Genomic DNA, 21,212 nt, shown 5'->3' on the forward strand with positions numbered 1-21,212 from the left:
AAACCATGCCCTTTCAGTGATAATGGAATTCTAAGATGGATTTTTAAAAAGCAATGATAAGACATTTGGAATCAATATCAAAGTAAACTTGAACAACTAATGGAATTAAATAAGGTATCTTCTTTTCATGTGTTTCTATAATTCTGTATTTGATACTAAGTCTCTTAAAAGGAGTGTTATATCTTGTATTGCATATTTAAAATTGGCTTTGTTGCTTTTACAGTAATTGCACCATTATATTAAAACATTTCAAATACATGCACAATTTAAAATACAAGAACAGGTAAACTGGCTAGCCTCCTTTCAATAAATAGGTGTGAATGTCACAACTTGATCCCAAAGCTTTCTTAATTATACTATTTAAATTATGTTTAAATAAATTTTTAACTTTCTGTTATAAGTGCTGGCTGGCTTGTTTCCTACCCATTTCAAATGAAATAATCACTATCTATATTGCAAGTTCACAAAAATTTTTAAATCTAATTACTCATATATCTCTTAAACATAGGTTCCTATTCTTACCTCTGAGTGGTGGTGAGAATTAAATGAAATAATGTGTTTAAAAGTTTATAATGTGTTTATAAAACTCTGTGTTAAAAGCATTATTACTGACAATTTAATAATAGTAGGTCAACACTATTGACCTGAGAAAATTAAATCTTAATCATGGATCAAAATTTTAAAGAGATTCTATAATTATTCAACATGTAAAAATTTTAATTTGGTCACTTGCCTTGGTTTTCCCCTCAATGAAAATCACTTTTAAGGGAGAAGTGTATTTTGTAACTAAAGTGCTTTGTCCTTTGGTTGTTGTATTCTGCAAATACGAAGCAAACTTCCTTGACTTGAGCACTTTCCAATCGGCATTTTCTCTTTTAGGTGCTAAAGAGAGCTGTCTTTATTTTCATGAGAATGATCTGTCCTCACATATGTTTAATTGCATTATGATTTTTAGTTGTGGCACATATGTGAATGTAAAAAGCAGAGCAAAACGTAATAGCTTTTTTGTGGTTTATGTTTTTCATGTGCAGCCTTCAAGCAAAATGAAGTTACCTGAGGAGAATTTCTTCGATGTTCCTGCTTTCTTAACTGTCTCAGGACAACTTCACCTAGAAGTGATGTCAGGGTACAGAATTTTCTTTTCTCTTTCACTTTAATGGACTAGTGATTATGGGGTGGGTGAGAGTGCAATAATGCTTCCTTTCCCAATGTTAAAAGCAAAATATTGAAGTTAGTGTTTATGGTTAGTCCACTTGAATTCACCAAAAGTACATTTATTGACAATATTCAAGTTTCTTAAAAAAAAAAAAAATCACATTAGTTTAGACTTTTGTTTTTATAGTGAAAAATGTAACACTGGAAATATGAAGTTGTGATTTTTTTTTCATTTTACTAATCTTTTTTTGCTTAAATCTCAATATATAATCAAAATTTTAGTATAATCATGTTTATGAAAACAAAGACAGTTCACACAAGAACCAGGTATTAGCCCAGTTCATTAAACAAAAGAAAGGTACCTGAAACAGATGGAAAAAAAAATACTTTTAAATAATTGGTTTACATAAAGAAAATTAACCTGCAGGGCCGTAATTAGAGACATGTGGCAAATTAGAAAGTCTTAGAAGTCAGATTGCATTGATTTTAGCCATTCTCAACCTTTGGAAAGTCACTATACTACTTTCAGCCTGACTTTTCTTTTCTTTAAAACAGGGAATTGGACAGGAAGGTCTTTAAAGTCCTGTCTAAATCTTATATTCTGTAATTCTGTGGGTAATATCTTAATACTGACTCAAGTACTGAGCCTCCTTTACATATCTTTGTTTTCTTATATAGAGACTGGGACTTAAAAATCTCTTCAAGAAATGGCTCCAATGAAAAAAAGGGAATCTTTATGTGTTTCCCATTATTTTTGAAATGCACAGGTGGGAAAACTCAGGGGAAATAGAATAGTGTTCATGTTTATTTTTTTATGTACTTTCCTGGCAGTATGGAAAGTCAGTGGTGGAGTTCAGGTAAAAATGGCAGAGTAGGCATTTATAATTGGCTATATAGCATATTAAGTTTATTTTTAAAAAACTGAATAATGGATATATGGATATTTTTTGTGACTTTTTGTACATCTGAATTTATTTCAAAATGAAAACATAAAAGATAATCATTGATGACAAAAAAAAATGGTCTTGAAAATAACATATACTTAGATTCTTTACTGATTTACCTTTGAGAGAGAAAGTTCTTTGATAATTCTAATAACCACATAATTTGACAATATTATCAGAATACTGTGCTGAAAAACTATTATATCATCCTAATAGCCCTGTGAGGTTGTAGGATTTGAAGAGCTGTTTGTGGGAAAGGCCATGGCAGACATGTCATGGAAAGTTTGTTATGCCTGTCAAAGTGTAATTTATTTTTTAATTTTAATAATTGTATTCCCATCCTTCCATCCCTCTTCCTTTTGTCAACCATCAGTTTGTTCTTTATATCTATGAGCCTGTTTCTGTTTCGTTTTGTTTATTCATTTGTTTCGATTTTTTAGATTCCACATAAAAGTGAAACCATACGATATTTGCCTTTCTCTGACTTCTTTCACCTAGCATAATACCCTCTAGGTCCATCCATTATGTCACATGTGGCAAGATTTCATTTTTTATTTTATTGCTGAATAATATTCGTGTGTATGTGTGTGTGTGTGTGTGTGTGTGTGTGTGTACACATACACCACCTCTTCTTTATCCATTCATCTATCAACAGGCACTTAGGTTACTTCTATATCTTGGCTATTACTAGTAACGCTGCAGTGAATATAGGGATGCAAATATCTTTTCAAATCAGTGTTTTTGTTTTCTTTGAATAAATATTTAAAAGTGGAATTTCTGCATCACATGGCAGCTCTATTTTTAATTTTTGAATAATCTCCATACTGTTTTCCATAGTGTTAGTGGCTGCACTAATTTATAATCCCACCAACAGTGTACAAAGTTTCCCTTTTCTCCACATCCTCACCAGTAACTTGTTATTTGTTGATTTATTGATAACAGCCATTCTGACAGGTGTGAAATTATATCTTATTGTGGTTTTGATTTGCAATGCCCTGATGACTAGTGATATTGAGCATCTTTTCATATATATGTTGTCTATGTGTATGTCCTCTTTAGAGAAATGTCCGTTCAGGTCCTCTGTCCATTTTTTAATTGGATTGTTTGCGGGTTTATTTTTGTTTTGTTTGTTTTTTTGGTATTAAGTTGTATGAGTTCCTTATCCAGAGGGTGCTAGAAAAGTGTATACACATTTTTTGTTTGTTTGTTTGTTTTCAAAGATTTTGTTCCTCTTTATTTTTTAATTTTTTTTAATTTTATTTTATTAAATTTATTGGGGTGACAATTGTTAGTAAAATTACATAGATTTCAGGTGTACAATTCTGTATTACATCATCTATAAATCCCATTGTGTGTTCATCACCCAGAGTCAGTTCTCCTTCCATCACCATATATTCGATCCCCCTTACCCTCATCTCCCACCCCCCACCCCCCGCCCCCGTTATCCTCTGGTATACACATTTTAAAAAAGGAAAAAACTATTAAAATTGTAATACTCAATATATACTGATAACAAAAGATGAATACAAGTCATCTTGTAGTTACAATTACAAGAGGTGCTCAAAGTGGTTACCATTAGCATCCAGACACCTGATTACCGCGAACTACTGCTTGAGCAATGTTGACCAAAGTATCCACTTATATACATTTTTTTGGCATCCACAGTATATTTTAGATATTAACCCCTTGCCAGATATATCATTTGCAAATATCTTCTCCTTTTTAGTAGGTTGTCTTTTTGTTTTGTTGATAGTTTACTTCGTTGTGCAAAAATTTTTTAGTTTGGTGTAGTCCCATTTGTTTGTTTTTTCTTTTGTTGCCCTTGGCCGAGGAAATATATCAAAAAAGAACAATGTCAAAGAGTTTACTGCCTATCTTTTCTTTTACAGGTTTTGTGATTTCAGGTCTTATATTTAAGTCTTGAATCATTTCTGAGTTTATTTTTGTATATGGTATAAGAAAGGGTTCCAGTTTCATATTTTTTCATGTGTCCGCTTTTCTCAACATCACTTTTTGAAGAGACTGTCTTTACCCATTGTATATCCTTGCCTTCTTTGTCATAGATTAACTGATCATTAATTGATCTGTTCTTATGCCTGTCAAAGTGTAATTTAAAAAAATAAAACATGACTTACTCAAATATAAAGTGAACATGTATCAAATATGTTACTCAATTCATTAATTAATGAGGCCAAGTAAAATAGTACAGCTACTTCAAAGAGCATTTGAGGAGCTGTGTATTCATAGACAATTTAATAAAGGAATTTTAGAATAAGATTGCCAGGTTAGTTACAAACTAGTTAATATCCTACAGACCAATAAACACTAACCTTTGGAATTTTGTCTTCTACCTGACAGAAATGATTTACAACCTTACTGGACAAAATCTACAAGTTAACATATACCTTTACTTAATCTGGGATGTTTAATTCAATAGTAAATAGAATAATGGAGCAAAGTACATTCACCTAAGTAATTAAATAACTTCTGAGAGGGTCTGTGTCTCCATATTACATTGAAAGGACAGGCTATCTATCTTTTGGCCTTATATCCAAGTTTTGGATAACCTTTCTTAACAACCTTTCAATATTCATTGTTTTATCTATAAAATTAGAGGCAAGGTATCTTCCCTTCAGCAGTGTCATAATATGTGAAAGGTGTAAATTTACCAAACATTTGTTTCCCTATTATAGTACTCTTAATGGATTAACTATGTCCCTTCTTTCCCAGTAAATTGCAGTGAACCACAGAACACAGTGTACAGAGAAACTGACAGAAGATTAAATTGGCAGAATATGAGGTTTTGTATTTTTAATGTGTTATGAAGTATTTCTAATAATGTCAGTCAAATGTTCCTAGTTTAATATGCATAGTTCTAGGACTGTTAATATGCAGTACATCATATTTCAGATTAATGCATGATTTAATCTCCAATAAGGAATTGTTAGTCTTCTTTCCCTTAGCTTTGTTTTTCTGTAATTTTATTTAACAGACTTTTTTTTTAACAGACTTTCAAAATTGATTAAGTGATAGTTAAATTTAGAAGGTTAACATTTTCCGAAAAGATATATATATTGATTTGTTGGGTTTATAGTTGCATTTTGAAGTTAATTTTGTTGTTTTTAAATAAACTTTCTATTTTTGAATAATTTTTAAATCCAGAAAAGTTGTGAAGATAGTGCAGACGTTTTTCATACCCCTTACCCAGTTTTTCCCATTGGTGACATTACCATGGTACATTTGTCCAAACTAAGAACCCAGTGTTAGTATATTACTATTAACTAATTTACAGACTTTATTTAGATTTCCCCAGTTTTCCATCAATACCTGTTTCCTTTTTCCAGGATCCAATTAAAGGTATCACATTATGTTTGGTTGACATGCTTCCCCAGTCTCTTCTAGTCTGTAACAGTTTCTCAGTCTTTCCTTTATTTTCATGACTTGTAAAATGTATCCCAATCTGGCGTTGTCTGATGTTTGTCTCATAATTAGACTGGAGTTATATGGGTTTTTGGAAAGAATACCCCAGAGACGAAGTGTACTCATCATGTCATATGTGTATCCAGGGGGTATGTGATATCCACATGGTGATTACCCTTCATTACTTGGATAAGGTAGTGTTTTCCAAGTTTCTCCACTGAAAATGTGCTATTTTTTCCTTTCTCTATTCTTTGGAAGTAAGTCACTAAGTCTAGCCCACCCTCACTGGAGGTGTGAGTGAGGGGTTGGGAAGTGGGAGATGGAATTAAACACCACCTCCTAGGAGGTGGGAGTATTCAGAATTCTTCTGTATGGAAGATTTGTTATCTTTTACCCTTGTATGTTTATTTATGTAATCATTTATATCAGGATGGATTTGTTTAATTTTAATTTTTTACAGTTGAACCTATACTGACATGGTCATCAGTCAAAGCCCATAGTTTGCATATTAGGGTTCACTCTTTTTTTTTTTTAAAGATTTTATTGGGGAGGGGGAACAGGACTTTATTGGGGAACAGTGTGTACTTCCAGGACTTTTTTCCAAGTCAAGTTGTTGTCCTTTCAATCTTAGTTGTGGAGGGTGCTGTTCAGCTTCAAGTTGTTGTCCTTTCAGTCTTAGTTGTGGAGGGCACAGCTCAGCTCCAGGTCCAGTTGCCGTTTTCTAGTTGCAGGGGGCACAGCCCACCATCCCTTGCGGGAGTCGAACTGGCAACCTTGTGGTTGAGAGGACGCACTCCAACCAACTGAACCATCCGGGAGCTCAGTGGCAGCTCAGCTCAAGGTGCCGTGTTCAATCTTAGTTGCAGGGGGCGGAGCCCACCATCCCTTGCGGGACTCGAGGAGTTGAACTGGCAGCCTTGTGGTTGAGAGCCCACTCGCCCATGTGGGAATCGAACCGGCAGCCTTCGGAGTTAGGAGCACGGAGCTCTAACCGCCTGAGCCACTGGGCTGGCCCAGGGTTCACTCTTGGTATTGTATATTCTATAGGTTTAGACAAATGTATAATGACACATCTACCATTATAGTATCATACAGAATAGTTTCACTGCTCTGAAAATCCTCTGTGCTCCTCTTATTCACCCGTCCCTTCCCCACAACCCCTGGCAACCGCTGGTCTTTTTACTGTTTCCATAGTTTTGTCTTTTCCAGAATGTCATATAGTTGGAATCATACAGTATGTAGCCTTTTCAGATTGGCTTCTTTCACTTAGTAATATACATTTAAGTTTCCTGCATGTCTTTTCATGGCTTGGTAGCTCATTTTTCTTTTTTGCACTGAATAATATTCCATTATCTGGATGTACCACAGTTTATTTATCCATTCACTTACTCTCAAAGACATCTTTGGTTGCTTCCAAGTTATGGCAATATCCCAGGCTTATTTTTCAATTTTCCCTACTCTAGCCCTAGAATTAGTCTTTTCTCCAAAGAGCCCTGGTTCCTCTTGTGAGAAAATGGTATTTAGAAATCAAGATTTAATCACTGGGTACCTTGCTGCTACTAGGGGATTATTGCTTCCAAGCCCTCTCAGTGGACAGAGCTATTGTATATTTTTAGAAATAAGAGAAAGCAAAGTGTTTTCATTACCTTCTGCCTATAAATATAATTTATAAGTGGAATGTTCATTCTGAGAGAAGTAGAAATGTTCTAAATTGGAAAACCTACAATTAAGAAATGTCATGTAATAAAATTTTCCATTTCTTGTCAGTTAAAGCCAGAACTGGAGGAAGGCTCAGCCTAATGTATTTGAAAGAGTTTTTGATTACTATTGTTTATATATAACTAACTAACTAACTAGTTAGTTAGTTAGTTAGTTAGTTAGTTAGATTCGTTTCTTTTGGTGTTTTATTACAGGTCTTTTTTCCTAATGGACTTTGAAGTCAAGGATAAAACTGATGATTTCCTCTTGAGCATTGCTGTTGGAAATAGAAATTGGTATGGCCTCTCTAGAGGAATAATCTTTTACCAAGAATTTCATTTCTAGGAATTTTTCTTAAGGAAATGATCTGACAACTCTGTAAAGACATGTAAACAAAAGTGTTGAAAGCAACTTTACTTATACTACTAAAAAATTACTAACAACCTAAATGTCCCTTTAAGAAGATTGATTAACCCTCAGTATACCTAGAAAATAGGCATCACCATTTACCGTCAGGTATTACACATAATTTGCAGAATTGAAAATAAAGAGATTGTGAAAATCAACTTTATTAGAATTTTAATAAGAATTTAAGTGGAACAAACCCAAAACTTTAAAACTGCTTTATTGAAAGATAATTTACGTACCATAAAATTCACCATTTTAAAGTGTACAATTCAAGGGGTTTTAGTATATTTTCACAGTTATTCACAAATATCACCATAATCTAATCTAAGAATATCTTTATCATTTAAAAAGAAACTTTTTCCCACTAGCAATCACTCCCCATCATCCTTTCCACCCTAAGCAAACTACTTTATGATCAATCTATTCTATGTCTCCATGGATTTGCCCATTCCAGATATTTCATATAAATGAAATCACACAATATATCGTATTTTGTGGCTGGTTTATTTCACTTTGCATAATATTTTCAATATCTGTCTATATTGTAGCATGTGCCAATACTTCATTCCTTTCTATTGCCAAATAGCATTCCATTATACAAGTATACCACATTTTTGTATCCATTCAGCAGGTAATGGACGTTGGGTTGTTTCTACTTTTTGGCTATTGTAAGTAAAGTTACTATGAACATTTGAGTACACGTATTTGTGGGAACGTGTTTTCATTTCTCTTGGGTGGGTGCTTAGGAGCGGAATCGAGGAGTTGCATGGGAAATTTATCTATGTGAGGAACTGCTGGGCTATTTTCCACAGTGGCTGCACCATTTTACAATCCCACCAGCAATGTGTAAAGGTTCCAGTTTTTTCACATCCTTGCCAACCGTTTTTGTTACATATCTTTTTTATTGTGCCACTTTAGTGAGTATAAAATGGCATCTCATTATGGTTTTGATTTGCATTTCCCTAGTGACTAATGATGTTGAGCATCTTTTCATGTGCCTGTTGGCCACTTGGGTATCTTCTTTGGAGAAATGTCTGTTTATATCCTTGGTTCATATTTTCAGTTGGGCTCTTTGTCTCATTATTTTGTTGTAAGAGTTCTTCAGTATTCTGGATACAAGTCCTTTACCAGATACATGATTTGCAAATTTCTTTTTTTCTATTCAGTGGGTTGTCTTTTCATTTTTTTGATGATGGTGGCAAACCCAAAGTTTTATTTTTCTGAAATTTGAGATTATCCCCCCTCCCCCAATAAACACAGGCCTTTGAATGTAGCTGTTTATCAACTGCCATGCATGAACCTGGAACACATGCAGATTCTGGATTTCAAATACACCTTTAATAGTTTCTAGCTTATTATTACCTCTGGTTCTTGTACTCACATCATCAAAAAGTAATACTTTTGATAACTTTGACAGCTCATAATTGTGTTGAGGAGAGTGTGGCCATATTTTTGCTCTATAATTACAAAACATTTTTAGTTTTAGATTCATAAACACTCACTCGAATGATCAACTCAGTGAATTTTTTTCATTTCTCCATGATATCTTTGCTTCCAAACACCTTTGTATATGTACTTGTCTACAGCATTTGTCTACTTATTAACCATATCAAGTAAATTTTGGTGCAAAAACATAAATATTGTCCATGTTCGTATTGCAAATTGTTGCACGATGAAGTCTTTACTATGGAATGACTAATTGGAAAAAAATACCATAAATACATTTTTTGCCCTTAGAAATGTATTATTCACTTACCAGTTCTTGAGTTTGAGAAAATTCATTTAGAAAATTGTTATCTGAACTCTCATAGTCTAAAATTTCACTTATATAACCTATTTTACCATCATCATTAGAAATTAGATTGTTACTTCCTCTTTGCATTCATTTCCTCGTTTGTCTAATATTTATAAAGCACCTTTATCATTTTCCTTCTCTTTGTCACTATGAATCAAAAATAAAAGTTCTCAATTCTCAACTATGTTCTCTAAAAACTACAAAACAAAACAAACCCAAAAACCTACAACAGTGGTGTCTCCAGGCTTTTATCATACTTTCTTGAAAGATGACACAATACTTTATGTACTGCAATAAAAAAACTGAAGATGATACATGGTGATTTATCTCACTATGAATCTTCCTCTTAGCCATTATCTTAGGCATCCATCATTCCAATGCTTTCATAATATTTTACTCTTTTTTTGACCAATTAGCAATTGATGAGTAATGATAAAAAAGAATGTCTAAGATGATAAAATAGCAAAATGTTGCAGTATACAAGAAAAATAAGATCACTAAAATCCCATATGTATCTTGGATTCACGAGGGGATTCAATGGGTTTTATTCTATTAGGAAAAAAAATACTGCCCTTGCCTTTGAGTCAAATTCATAAAATACTCTTTGAACCCAAAGTCCATAAGTTTAGTACTTGTGTTTTCTTCTATGCAGTTTACTGTTTCAGGTCTTAGTTTAGGTCTTTGATCCATTTTGAATTAATTTTGGTACATGGTGACAGATAGCAGTCTAGTTTCATTCTTTTGCACGTGGCTTTCCAAATCTCCCAGCACCATTTATTGAAGAGGCTGTCTTTTCTCCATTGTATATTTTTGGCTTCTTTGTAGAAAATTATCTGTCCATATTTATGTGGTTTTCTTTCTGGGTTCTCAATTCTATTCCATTGATCTGTGTGTCTGTTTTTCTGCCAATACCATGCTGTTTTGATCATTGTTGCCCTGTAGTACAAGCTGAAGTCAGGGAGTGTGATACCTCCAGCATTGTTCTATTTTCTTAAGATTGCTTTGGCTGTTTGGGGTCTTTTGTGGTTCCGTAAAGATCTGATGATTTTTTGTTCTATTTCTTTAAAAAATGCCATTGGGATTTTGATGGAGATTGCATTAAATCTGTATATTGCTTTGGGTAATATGGCCATTTTAACTATGTTGATTCTTCCAATCCATGAACATGGACAGTGTTACATTTCTTTGTGTCTTCTTCAATTTCTTTTTAAAATGTCTTATAGTTTTCAGTATATAGATCTTTCACATCCTTGGTTAAGTTTATTCCTCAGTGTTTTATTCTTTTTGTTGCAATTGCAAAATGAATTTTTTTTTTAATTCTTTTTCTGTGATTTCATTGTTAGTATATAGGAATGCAATGGACTTTTGTACGTTGCTTTTGTAGCCAGCAACTTTACTATATTCGTTGATTGCATCTAATAGCTTTTTGGTGGAGTCTTTAGAGTATTCTGTATATAGGATCATGTCATCTGCAAAGAGTGACAATTTAACTTCTTCATTCCCAATTTGGATGCCCTTTATTTCTTTCTCTTGCCTGATTGCTCTGGCAAGGACTTCCAATACTATGTTGAAAAACAGAGGTGATAGGGGACAGCCCTCTCGTGTTCCTGAACATAGAGCAAAGGGATTTAGTTTTTCACCATTATTTATGATATTAGCTGAGGGTTTGTCATATAAGGCCCTTATTATGTTAAGGTATTTTCCTTTTATACCTATTTTAGTAAGTGTTTTAATCATAAATTGATATTGTCTCTTGTCAAATGCTTTTTCTGCATCTATTGATATAATCATATGACCTGTCCTCTATTTTGTTAATGTGTGTATCTCATTGATTGATTTGCATATGTTGAACCATCCTTGTGTCCCTGGGATGAACCCTACTTGGTTGTGATGCACAATCTCTTTAATGCATTGTTGCATTGGATTTGCTAGAATTTTGTTTAGGATTTTATGAATTTGACTCCAAAGGTAAGGGAAATAAAACCTGAAATGAATGAATGGTACTATATCAAACTAAAAGCTTCTGCACAGCAAAAGAAACCATCAACAAAATAAAGAGGCAACCAACCGAGTGGGAGATGATTTTTGCAGACAATGCTTCCAATAGGGGCTAATATACAAAATATATAAGGAACTCATACAACTCAAAAAACAAACAAAAACAATCCAATTAAAAAATGGGCAGAAGACCTGAACAGACATTTCTCCAAAGAGGACATACAAATGGCCAACAGACATATGAAAAAATGCTCAACATCACTAATCATCAGAGAAATGCAAATAAAAACCACAATGAGATATCACCTCACCCCAGTTAGAATGGCTATCATCAACAAGACAAATAGTTACAAGTGTTGGAGAGGCTGTGGAGAAAATGGAACCCTCATACACTGTTGGTGGGAATGCAGATTGGTGCAGCCGCTATTGAAGGCAGTGTGGAGGTTCCTCAAAAAATTAAGAATAGAGTTACCATATGACCCAGCAATCCCTCTCCTGGGTATATACCCAAAAAATATGAAAACATTTATCCATAAAGACATATGTGCTCTAGTGTTCATTGCAGCTTTATTTATGGTGGCCAAGACATGGAAACAGCCAAAGAGTCCTTCGATGAATGGATATAGACGTTGTGGTATATGTACATAATGGAATACTATTCTGCCATAAGAAAATATGAAATAGTGCCATTTGCAGCAACATGGATGGATCTTGAGATTATAATGCTAAGCAACGTAAGTCAGACAGAAAAAGCAGAGAATTATATGATTTCCCTGATATGTGGTATATAAAACTGAAAACGACAAAAGAACAAGACAAACAAATCAAGAAACAAAAACTCATAGACAATAGTTTAGGGTTATCAGTGAGAGGGTAAGTGGGGAGAGTAGTTCTAGAAGAGGGTATTTGGGGTCAAATATATGGTGATGGAAGGAGTACTGACACTGGGTAGTGAACACATAATGTGAGATATAGATGATGTCATACAGAATTGTACACCTGAAATTATGTAACTTTACTAACAATTGTCACTCCAGTAAACTTTAATTAAAAAAAAAAATAGAAATTTTTATGTCTTTTGGAAAACCTCTCTAATGACTTGAGAATTTGTCCCCCAAAGAGACAAGTCCTTTGAATGCACCCTTATTTGGAAATAAGGTTTTTTCGCAAATGCAATCAAATGAAAATACTGGATTAGGATTGGCCCTAAATCCAATGACTAGTATCTTTATATGAGAAAGGAGAGGGACCTTTGGATACAAAGACACCGTAGAGATAGAGAGAGAAGAAGGCCATGTGAAGACAGAGCCAGAGATTGACGCAGAGGAATGCTGAGGATTGCTGGGAGCTGCCAAAAACTAGGAAGAGGCAAGGAAGAAGTCTTCCCCAAACCTTCTGAGGGAGCATGGCTTTGCCGACACCTCGATTTCAGACTTCTAGCTTCCACAGCTGTGAGAGAATAAATTTCTGTTGTTTTTAAACTGTCTAGTTTGTGATAATTTGTTATGGCCACCTGAGGAAACAAACACCATCTCTAAGAAAGTATAAAAGTCATGAAATAGTTTAAACTTCTTAACAAAGAAACTCAAAAATTAAAAAAATTAAAACTGGACATAATGGACCCTGGCAATAAACTGAGGGTTAATTCTGATTCGACCAAACAATGGATTACTGTACAGCCATTAAAAGTGACGATAAAGTTTTACATGTTTTTTATAGGTAAAAAAAAGTGTTGATGAAACACAAAGTAGAATGTAATTTCAGTTTTCTACAATATGTGCATATCTATGCATAGGGAAAAGTGTGGAAAACTATACCTTCAAATTCAATTATCTCTACTAATTTTTATTTATTCTTTCTTAAACTTGTCTTTTTTTCGGATTTGAAAAATCAGTGTTTATTACTTTTATAATGAGAAAAAATTATCTATTTCCATTTTGGGAGGGAAAATCAATTTGGGCTTTGAGTTGATATCATCCCAGTTTGATTAATTGGTTGCTTTGTGATTGTTGTGAGCAATCTGAAACTCATTCCCTTGGGTTATCTCATCAATTCAGATGCTAAGCTCCGAAGCCACGAACTATTCATACTCAGGATGTGCTCATCTTGTTAAGTGACAGTAGTAAGGATGTCACCATGTAAACCTGAGTTAAACTGAGATACGCTTTGTAATTGGGTGTGAAACTGTTTTCCCATCCCATATGACTTTTTCATTCTTCATCCACTTGATAATTAGATGCTTATCTGAATGTTCATTTATACTCATTTGATTTTCAAGATCTTTTCTGAGTGTGGCTATTTTATTCATGCCGTGCATTTTCATGTACATCTGTGTTTCTAATGCTCCTCTATAGAATTAGACTCTTTTTTTCTGTAACTTATTCCTCAGTTGGAATAATCACTTGTTCCTTGACTCCTTCACTGTTTTTCTCTCTATAGAAATTATTTTTCTCTTTTTCCGTTTCTTTTGTGATACTCACCTATTTCATGTCTTAAAGGGAAAAAGTTCCTTTTATTTTTAACAGCCAGTTTGTAGCTCTTTTCATATGTCTGTCTCATAGATTATAAATATTCTAAATACCTGCATCTACTAAAAATAGTATTCAGTAAGTACAGTTGCATTTGTAAAGCACAAATTTTCTTCTAAAAGTTGTCTCTACTGTTTCTACTATAAAGTTGGGCCCACAACAGGAGTTATGTATATATGAACCACTCCTTTTACTCTATTTCATGGAAATGCTATCACCATGAAATTTTGAGATCTTTAATTATCTCATTGTTTCCTGAACATGTGTGAATGGTGATGGTTCTTTATGCTGTTCTCTTTTCAAGAAGGTATGACCTTAAAACACAGAGGTTTCTTCTTTTAGTGTATTATTTATATTACAAGTTAACCCTATTTATATATTATATAATATATAATATATATAATATATAAATATATTTATATATAAATATATATGTAAAAAATATATATACATATACTTATATATATAAATATATAATATATAAATATAAAATATATAAATATAAAATATATAAATATATAATATATAAATATATTTAAATATATTTATATAATATATAAATATATTATATATTATTATTATATTTATATATAGATATAAATATGAATTAACAGACTACTGGTGTAAATGACTCATAGCTTCATTCGTTATCACCTTATCAGTTTCATTATTTGTAAGATACAGCCAGGACATGAGCATTTCAGGCAAATTGAGCAGCAAGTGCAGAGGCTTTTTAGAAGAATATTTAGCTTGCTTGGGTACAGTACAGAGAATGTGAGTATTTGGAGTAACCAAATGTTAGGTATGGCCAAGTGAATTTGATGGAAGTGGTTAGGTATGGAGGTTATAATGATAGATCAAGGAATCTGTGCTTCGGAAAGGAAAGAAGTGAGGAAGTAAGGAAATAGGAGTAAAGTGTGCTGATGGAAAAAAGTGGTGGATTTAAAGAATATAAGGTCTTAATGAAGAACCTTGGTGTGGAAGTACTAGAGTAAAAAACCTGGATGAATATGAGGTGATGGTTAAAGAATGCTGTTGTGAAATCCATACCACTAACATGGAATCTCTGCTCAGCTCCACCTGTACCCTGAAATGCTAATTGTCTTCTTCAGTTGGCTGTTGTATAACCATCTCAACACATTCAAACCTAAATTTATACTCTCATTCCCTGAATCTGTTTTTGTGTTTTTTTTCCCTTCTAAATTCCCTTTCAGAACGTGCACTACCATCCGTTTGTCAAAGCAGCTATATGGATATTGTTCCAAATTCTTCTTTTTCCACACCCTTTGCATTCTGTCAGGCATTTCCTTCCATTTCCTTTGCTTCAGCTATCCTAAACTGCTTATGATATTCTAATCACATCATATAATTTCACATATTTGCCTTGCTTTGCATATGTCGTTTTTCTACTTAGAATGTCCTTGCCCCATGCCTTTATCTAGCTAATCCCTGGCCATCAGGCTAAACTCAGCTTAAAAATGATCTCACCCAAAGTCCCCACCACCATCACATCTTTCTTGTTAAATACCCTTCTGTATGTCCAGGTTGCTTTATTCTAACCTACTCTGTGCCTCTGGAATCACTGATTTTTTCCTTTATAGTTTAGACTCTGAGCTTTTGAATTTGGGGATTGTGTTTTATTTAATTTTGTAACTCTATTACTTAATACAGAATAAAGACTTAAATACCTCTTAGGAAAGGAGAAAAGGTTTTGTATCAATTCTATTTATTTAAAAACTTGAAATTGTATATGTTTATTTGCTTATCTTCCTGTTAGCCTGTAAATTCCTCAAACTATATCTGTTCTTCTTTATCTCCTTAGTTTCAATTACTACCACTTGCCTGATCCAGGACTCAAAAATCAATCTCAATTCAATTGAATATTTGTAGAGAGCCAACTGTGTACCAAACACTAGGTTAGATGCTGGAATACAGAAATGAATAAGACAAATAAGATCCCAACCTCCATGACTCTACACAGTCTAATGACTATGATAGGCATTAAATAAGAAATTAGAAATGTGGTAGCTGTTATAAAAAAGATTGTCCTTAGGGCAAGAAGAACATATGGCAGGGAATTTCACCTTGTCTTAGTTGAATTGGATTTAGAGGTAACCTTATCAGTAGAATGATTAGATGAGAGTGCATTTTAAATTGTCATTTATATTTAATGACCACTGTTATATTTAGTTTGGATTCTGTTTCTTTTCTATTCTTAGAACAACAGAAATCAGTTAATATTTTTCCCCATTATTATACAGCATTTTATGATATATAATCTTTTAGTTATATCCCAGTATGTTATCTATATTTGGCCGTGGAATGTCTTTTGGTACTTTAATGTCATGTTTGTTGCTATGTTGTCTTTGTATGAATTATATTTAGCCAAATGATGAGAAGCTAGAAAACTATCCAGCTTCTCTGTCCTATTTCTTTATTCACTTCCAAATACTTAGAATATTATTAAACTTTATGTGAAGAGCATGTTTGTGTCCTATCTGACTTTAGGACACTAAAGGTACCTGGACATCATGACCTAAAGAACTGGGTGAAGAAACTGAATATGTTTAGCATAGGAAAGACAAAGGGGAGACATGATTTGGTCATTGTTCACATCTATTTCGTGGGCTTCTCTGAGAGCCCTGTATGAGGATGAGTAAATGATATTTTTAAAACAACTTTATTGAGATATAATTCATGTACCGTAAAGTTAACCCTTTAAAAATGCATGATTCAGGAGAATTATGTCATAAAAATGGTCGTGTGAGGTGAGCCTCTTGAAATCACCCCTGAAGTTTATAACAAATTGAACAACTATAATTCCACAAAGGACTCCCTGCACAGCAGACAGGCAAGACTAAGAGACACACTACTGAAGTCATCTAAAGGTGGGCAAATTGGGCAAGTGGGGGAGAAGGGAAGCGGGAAGTGCGGAGATGTAGCCACACAAGCACAGGATGCAGACTCAAGATGCAAGTAGCTGTGGGAGAGGGAAGAACTGGGACTGCTAGCGCTCCCCTTATAGCCCACAGTCCCACCAGAGGGATCAGTATATAACACGGCTGAACCCAACATACACAGCAGAGACCTCAGAGCAAAAACTGAGAGAAGAAGGGTGAAAACAGCAGATTAAGTCCTCACTACCAAGCAGAGGATGGAAGACTTAAGTGTGGAGCCTAGCCGATCCTTCCCTACCCTCCTAGAGCTCGCCCCACCACTACCCTCCCAGTGCTAGAAGCAGAACGGTAGCAGTGTCAGATCAAAAGAAGAGAATATTTGCAGTTCTGAGAAACGTGACCCGCAGCCACCGACTCATAGCCCAACTAGTTCTGGCGAAGGGGACAGAGCCCTGGGGACTGTGCTGGAGGTCACCGCCATTGCTCTGGGCGACCTCTCACAGCCCACCCTGCCCCTACCCCCACCTATCTAGGCGGACCCTTGCAGGAGTAAACAGAGCTGCTGAAACACACAGGCTCTGAAACTGGTGCAGGAAGAGCTTTGGAACTTCAGAAGCTTTCCACACACCCTTTCCCCACCCCCCATGCACTGTGACCCAGGTGAACTGTTCACAGAGCAGAAGCCTGCCTTCCAGGGAATCCCCTCATTGTGTGAGAAGCCGGAACAGTGCAGAGAAAATACACGACTACAGTGTGAGAGAGTATAAAAGGCTGCAGTCAGAGAGAAAATAAAACATTCTACCAACACCTACTGGAAAACAAAAGAAAGACCTCTTTCTGTCACTCTGTTGCAGAACCCCCTCCTGTAGATGCCTACGAAGAGAAATAATAATTCACTAATTGCCATGAATAATCAAGGTAACAAGACAGCTCAGAAAGAAAATGAAAAGCCTCCAGAAAATGAACTTGAAAGACATGGAAATATGTGACTTAAATGACAGAGAATTCAAGATTGTGGTTCTTAAAAAACTTGACGAGATGCAGGAAAACACAGTTTAATGAACTGTGTTTAAAGGCAGTTTAATGAACTCAGAAACACAATCAAAGAACAACATGAACATTTTACCAAAGAGATTGAAATTTTTAAAAAGAACCAAATAGAATTTCTGGAGATTAAGATCTCAGTAAAAGAAAAGAAGAATGAAATAGCCAGCTTAGGTAGTAGAGTTGACCAGATGGAGGAAAGAATCAGAAACATTGAAGATGGAAATCTGGAAATGACACAGATGGAAGAAAAGAGAGACTTAATACTTAAAACAAATGAAAGAACTCTACAAGGACTTTCTGACTCCATCAGAAAGAGCAATATAAGAATAATGGGCATATCAGAAGGAGAAGAAAGTGAGAAGGGAACAGAGAGTAACTAAGTTCAAACAAATAGTTGATGAGAACTTCCCAAACTTGTGGAAAGAACTGGATCCTCAAATCCAAGAAACAAATAGAACACCTAATTACCTCAATCCCAACAGGCGTTCTTCAAGGCACATTGTATTGAAGCTGTCAAAAATTAAGGACAAAGAAAGAATCCTCAAGGCAGCCAGGGAAAAGAAGATGGTAAGCTACAAAGGAAAGCCCATTAGATTATCATCAGATTTTTTAGCAGAAAGTCTACAAGCCAGAAGGGAGTGGAATCAAATATTCAAACTATTGAAAGAAAGAAATTATGAGCCAAGAATAATATATCCAGAAAAGATATCCTTTAAATATGAAGGAGAAATAAAAACCTTTCCAGACATACAGAAGCTGAGGGAATTTTTAACACACTACCAGCACTACAAGAAATACTGAGGGAGTCTATTTGACCAGCATAAATAGGGCTAATGTATGACAACAAAAACATAAAAGTGGGTGAGAGTAAAGGTCTGAACCGGAATAAGGGAATGGAGAAAGTAGGCATGCTGAAGAAAATGGAATACTCTAAATATGAAACTTTCTTTTACATAAACATAATGGTAACCACTCAAAATAAATCCAGAACTGAAATATATAACATAATAAAAGAAGAAACAGAGGGGAAAAAATCATAGAATACCACCACACTAAAATAATAGACAACAACAAAAAGGCAAAGAAACAATGGAGACACAGTCTTACCAGAAAACCAACAATAGAATGATAGGGAATCCTTATATATCAATATCACCCTACATGTAAATGGAGTGAACTCACCAATAAAAAGACACAGAGTAGCAGATTGGATCAAAAAACTAAACCCAACCATATGCTGTCTCCAAGAGACACATCTCAGCTACAAGGACAAATATAGACTCAAAGTGAAAGGGTGGAAATTGACACTCCAAGCAAATGGTATCCAGAGAAAATAAGGTGTAGCCATACTGATATCAGATGAAACAGACTTCAGGATAAAAAAGGTAACAAGAGACAAAAATGGACATTTCATAATGATAAAGGGGACTATAAAACAAGAAAACATAACAGTCATGAATATTTATGCCCCCAATTAGGGAGCACCGAAATATACTAAGAACTAAAGGGAGAAATTGGTCAAAAAACAATTATAGTAGGGGACCTAAATACATCATTGACAGCTATGGCTAGATCATCCAAACAGAAAATAAATAAATAGCAGCCCTAAATGACACATTAGATGAAATGGACATAATTGACATTTATGGAGCACTTCATCCTAGAACATCAGACTATACATTTTTTCTAGTGTACATGGAAATTTCTCAAAGATAGACTCTATATTGGAACATAAAACTGGCCTCAGCAAATTTAAGAAGATTGAAATCATACCAAGCATATTCTCTGATCACAAGGTTTTGAAATTGGATATCAACTGCAAAAAGAAAGGACGAAAAATCACCAATATGTGGAGATTAAGCAACATACTTTTAAAGAACAACCGGGTCAAAGAATAAATAAGAGGAGAGATCAAAAGATAATGTAGAAACAATTGAGAATGAAAATATATCCTACCAAAATTTTTGGGATGCAGCAAAAGCAGTTTTAAGAGGGAAATTTATATCATTACAGGCCTAGCTCAAGAAACAAGAAAAATTCCAGATAAATAACCTCACATTACCTTAAAGAACTAGAAAAAGAAGAACAAATGAAACCTAAGGTCAGCAGAAGAAAGGAAATAATAAAAAATCAGAACAGAACTAAATGAAATAGAGAACAAAAAGACAATAGAAAAAATTAATGTGACAAAGAGCTGGTTCTTTGAAAAGATTAACAAAATTGACAAACCCTTGGCTAGACTCACTAAGATAAAAAGAGAAAAGACACAAAATCAGAAATGAAAAAGGGGAAGTTATCACAGATGCCACAGAAATACAAAGGATCATCCAAGAATACTATGAAGGACTATATGCCACCAAATTCAGTAACCTAGAAGAAATGGACAAGTTCTTAGAAACATAAAGCATTCCTAGGCTGAATCACGAAGAATTAGAAAATCTAAATAGACCGATCACCAATAAGGAAATTGAATCAGTCATCTGAAAACTTCCCAAAAGCAAAATTCTTGGACCAGATGGCTTCACTAGATAATTCTACCAAACATTCAAAGAGGATCTAATACCTGTCCTACTCAAAACTCTTTCAAAAAATTGAAAAAGAGACAATATTCCCTAACTCATTTTATGAGGCCAACATGATCCTAATACCAAAACCTGGTAAGGATAACACAAAAAAAGAAAACTACAGACCAATATCTCCAATGAACACAGAAGCAAAAATCCAAAACAAAATTCTAGCACATCCAAAGCAGCAATGCATTAAAAAGATTATACATCACGACCAAGTAGGGTTCATCCCAGGGGCACAAGGATAGTTCAGCATATGCAAATCCATCAATGTGATACAGCACAAAACAAAATAAAGGACAAAAGTCATATGATTGTATCAATACATGCAGAAAAAGCATTTGACAAGAGACAACATCCATTTATGATTAAAACACTTAATAAAATAGGTATAGAAGGAAAATATCTTAACATAATAAAGGCCATACAAGACAAACCCTCAGCTAATCTCATAATTAATGGTGAAAAACTGACGCCCTTTGCTCTATATTCAGGAACACGACAGGGCTGTCCCCTATCAACTCTGCTTTTCAACATAGTATTGGAAGTCCTGGCCAGAGCAATCAGGCAAGAGAAAGAAATGAAAGCCTTCATAATTGGGAATGAAGAAGTTAAATTGCCACTCTTTGCAGATGACATGATGCTATATATAAATACTCTAAAGACTCTGCCAAAAAACTATTAGAAACAATCAACGAATACAGTAAAGTTGCTGGCTACAAAAGCAACCTGCAAAAGTCCGTTGCATTCCTATA

At 34.3% G+C, this 21,212-nt stretch overlaps 1 protein-coding gene across 2 annotated transcripts in view; it reads left to right on the forward strand.

Moving 5' to 3' along the window:
* NARS2 (asparaginyl-tRNA synthetase 2, mitochondrial) overlaps positions 1-21,212 on the forward strand; it is a 130,701-nt gene that overhangs the window by 59,339 nt on the left and 50,150 nt on the right. For both annotated transcript variants that reach the window (XM_019726379.2, XM_074335705.1), the window contains exon 6: positions 1,032-1,126. In XM_019726379.2, the coding sequence (XP_019581938.2) occupies positions 1,032-1,126 (95 nt within the window). The remainder of the gene's footprint in view (positions 1-1,031; positions 1,127-21,212) is intronic.

This window comes from Rhinolophus sinicus, linkage group LG06 (assembly GCF_036562045.2).
Source record: "Rhinolophus sinicus isolate RSC01 linkage group LG06, ASM3656204v1, whole genome shotgun sequence".
Taxonomy (NCBI): domain Eukaryota; kingdom Metazoa; phylum Chordata; class Mammalia; order Chiroptera; family Rhinolophidae; genus Rhinolophus; species Rhinolophus sinicus.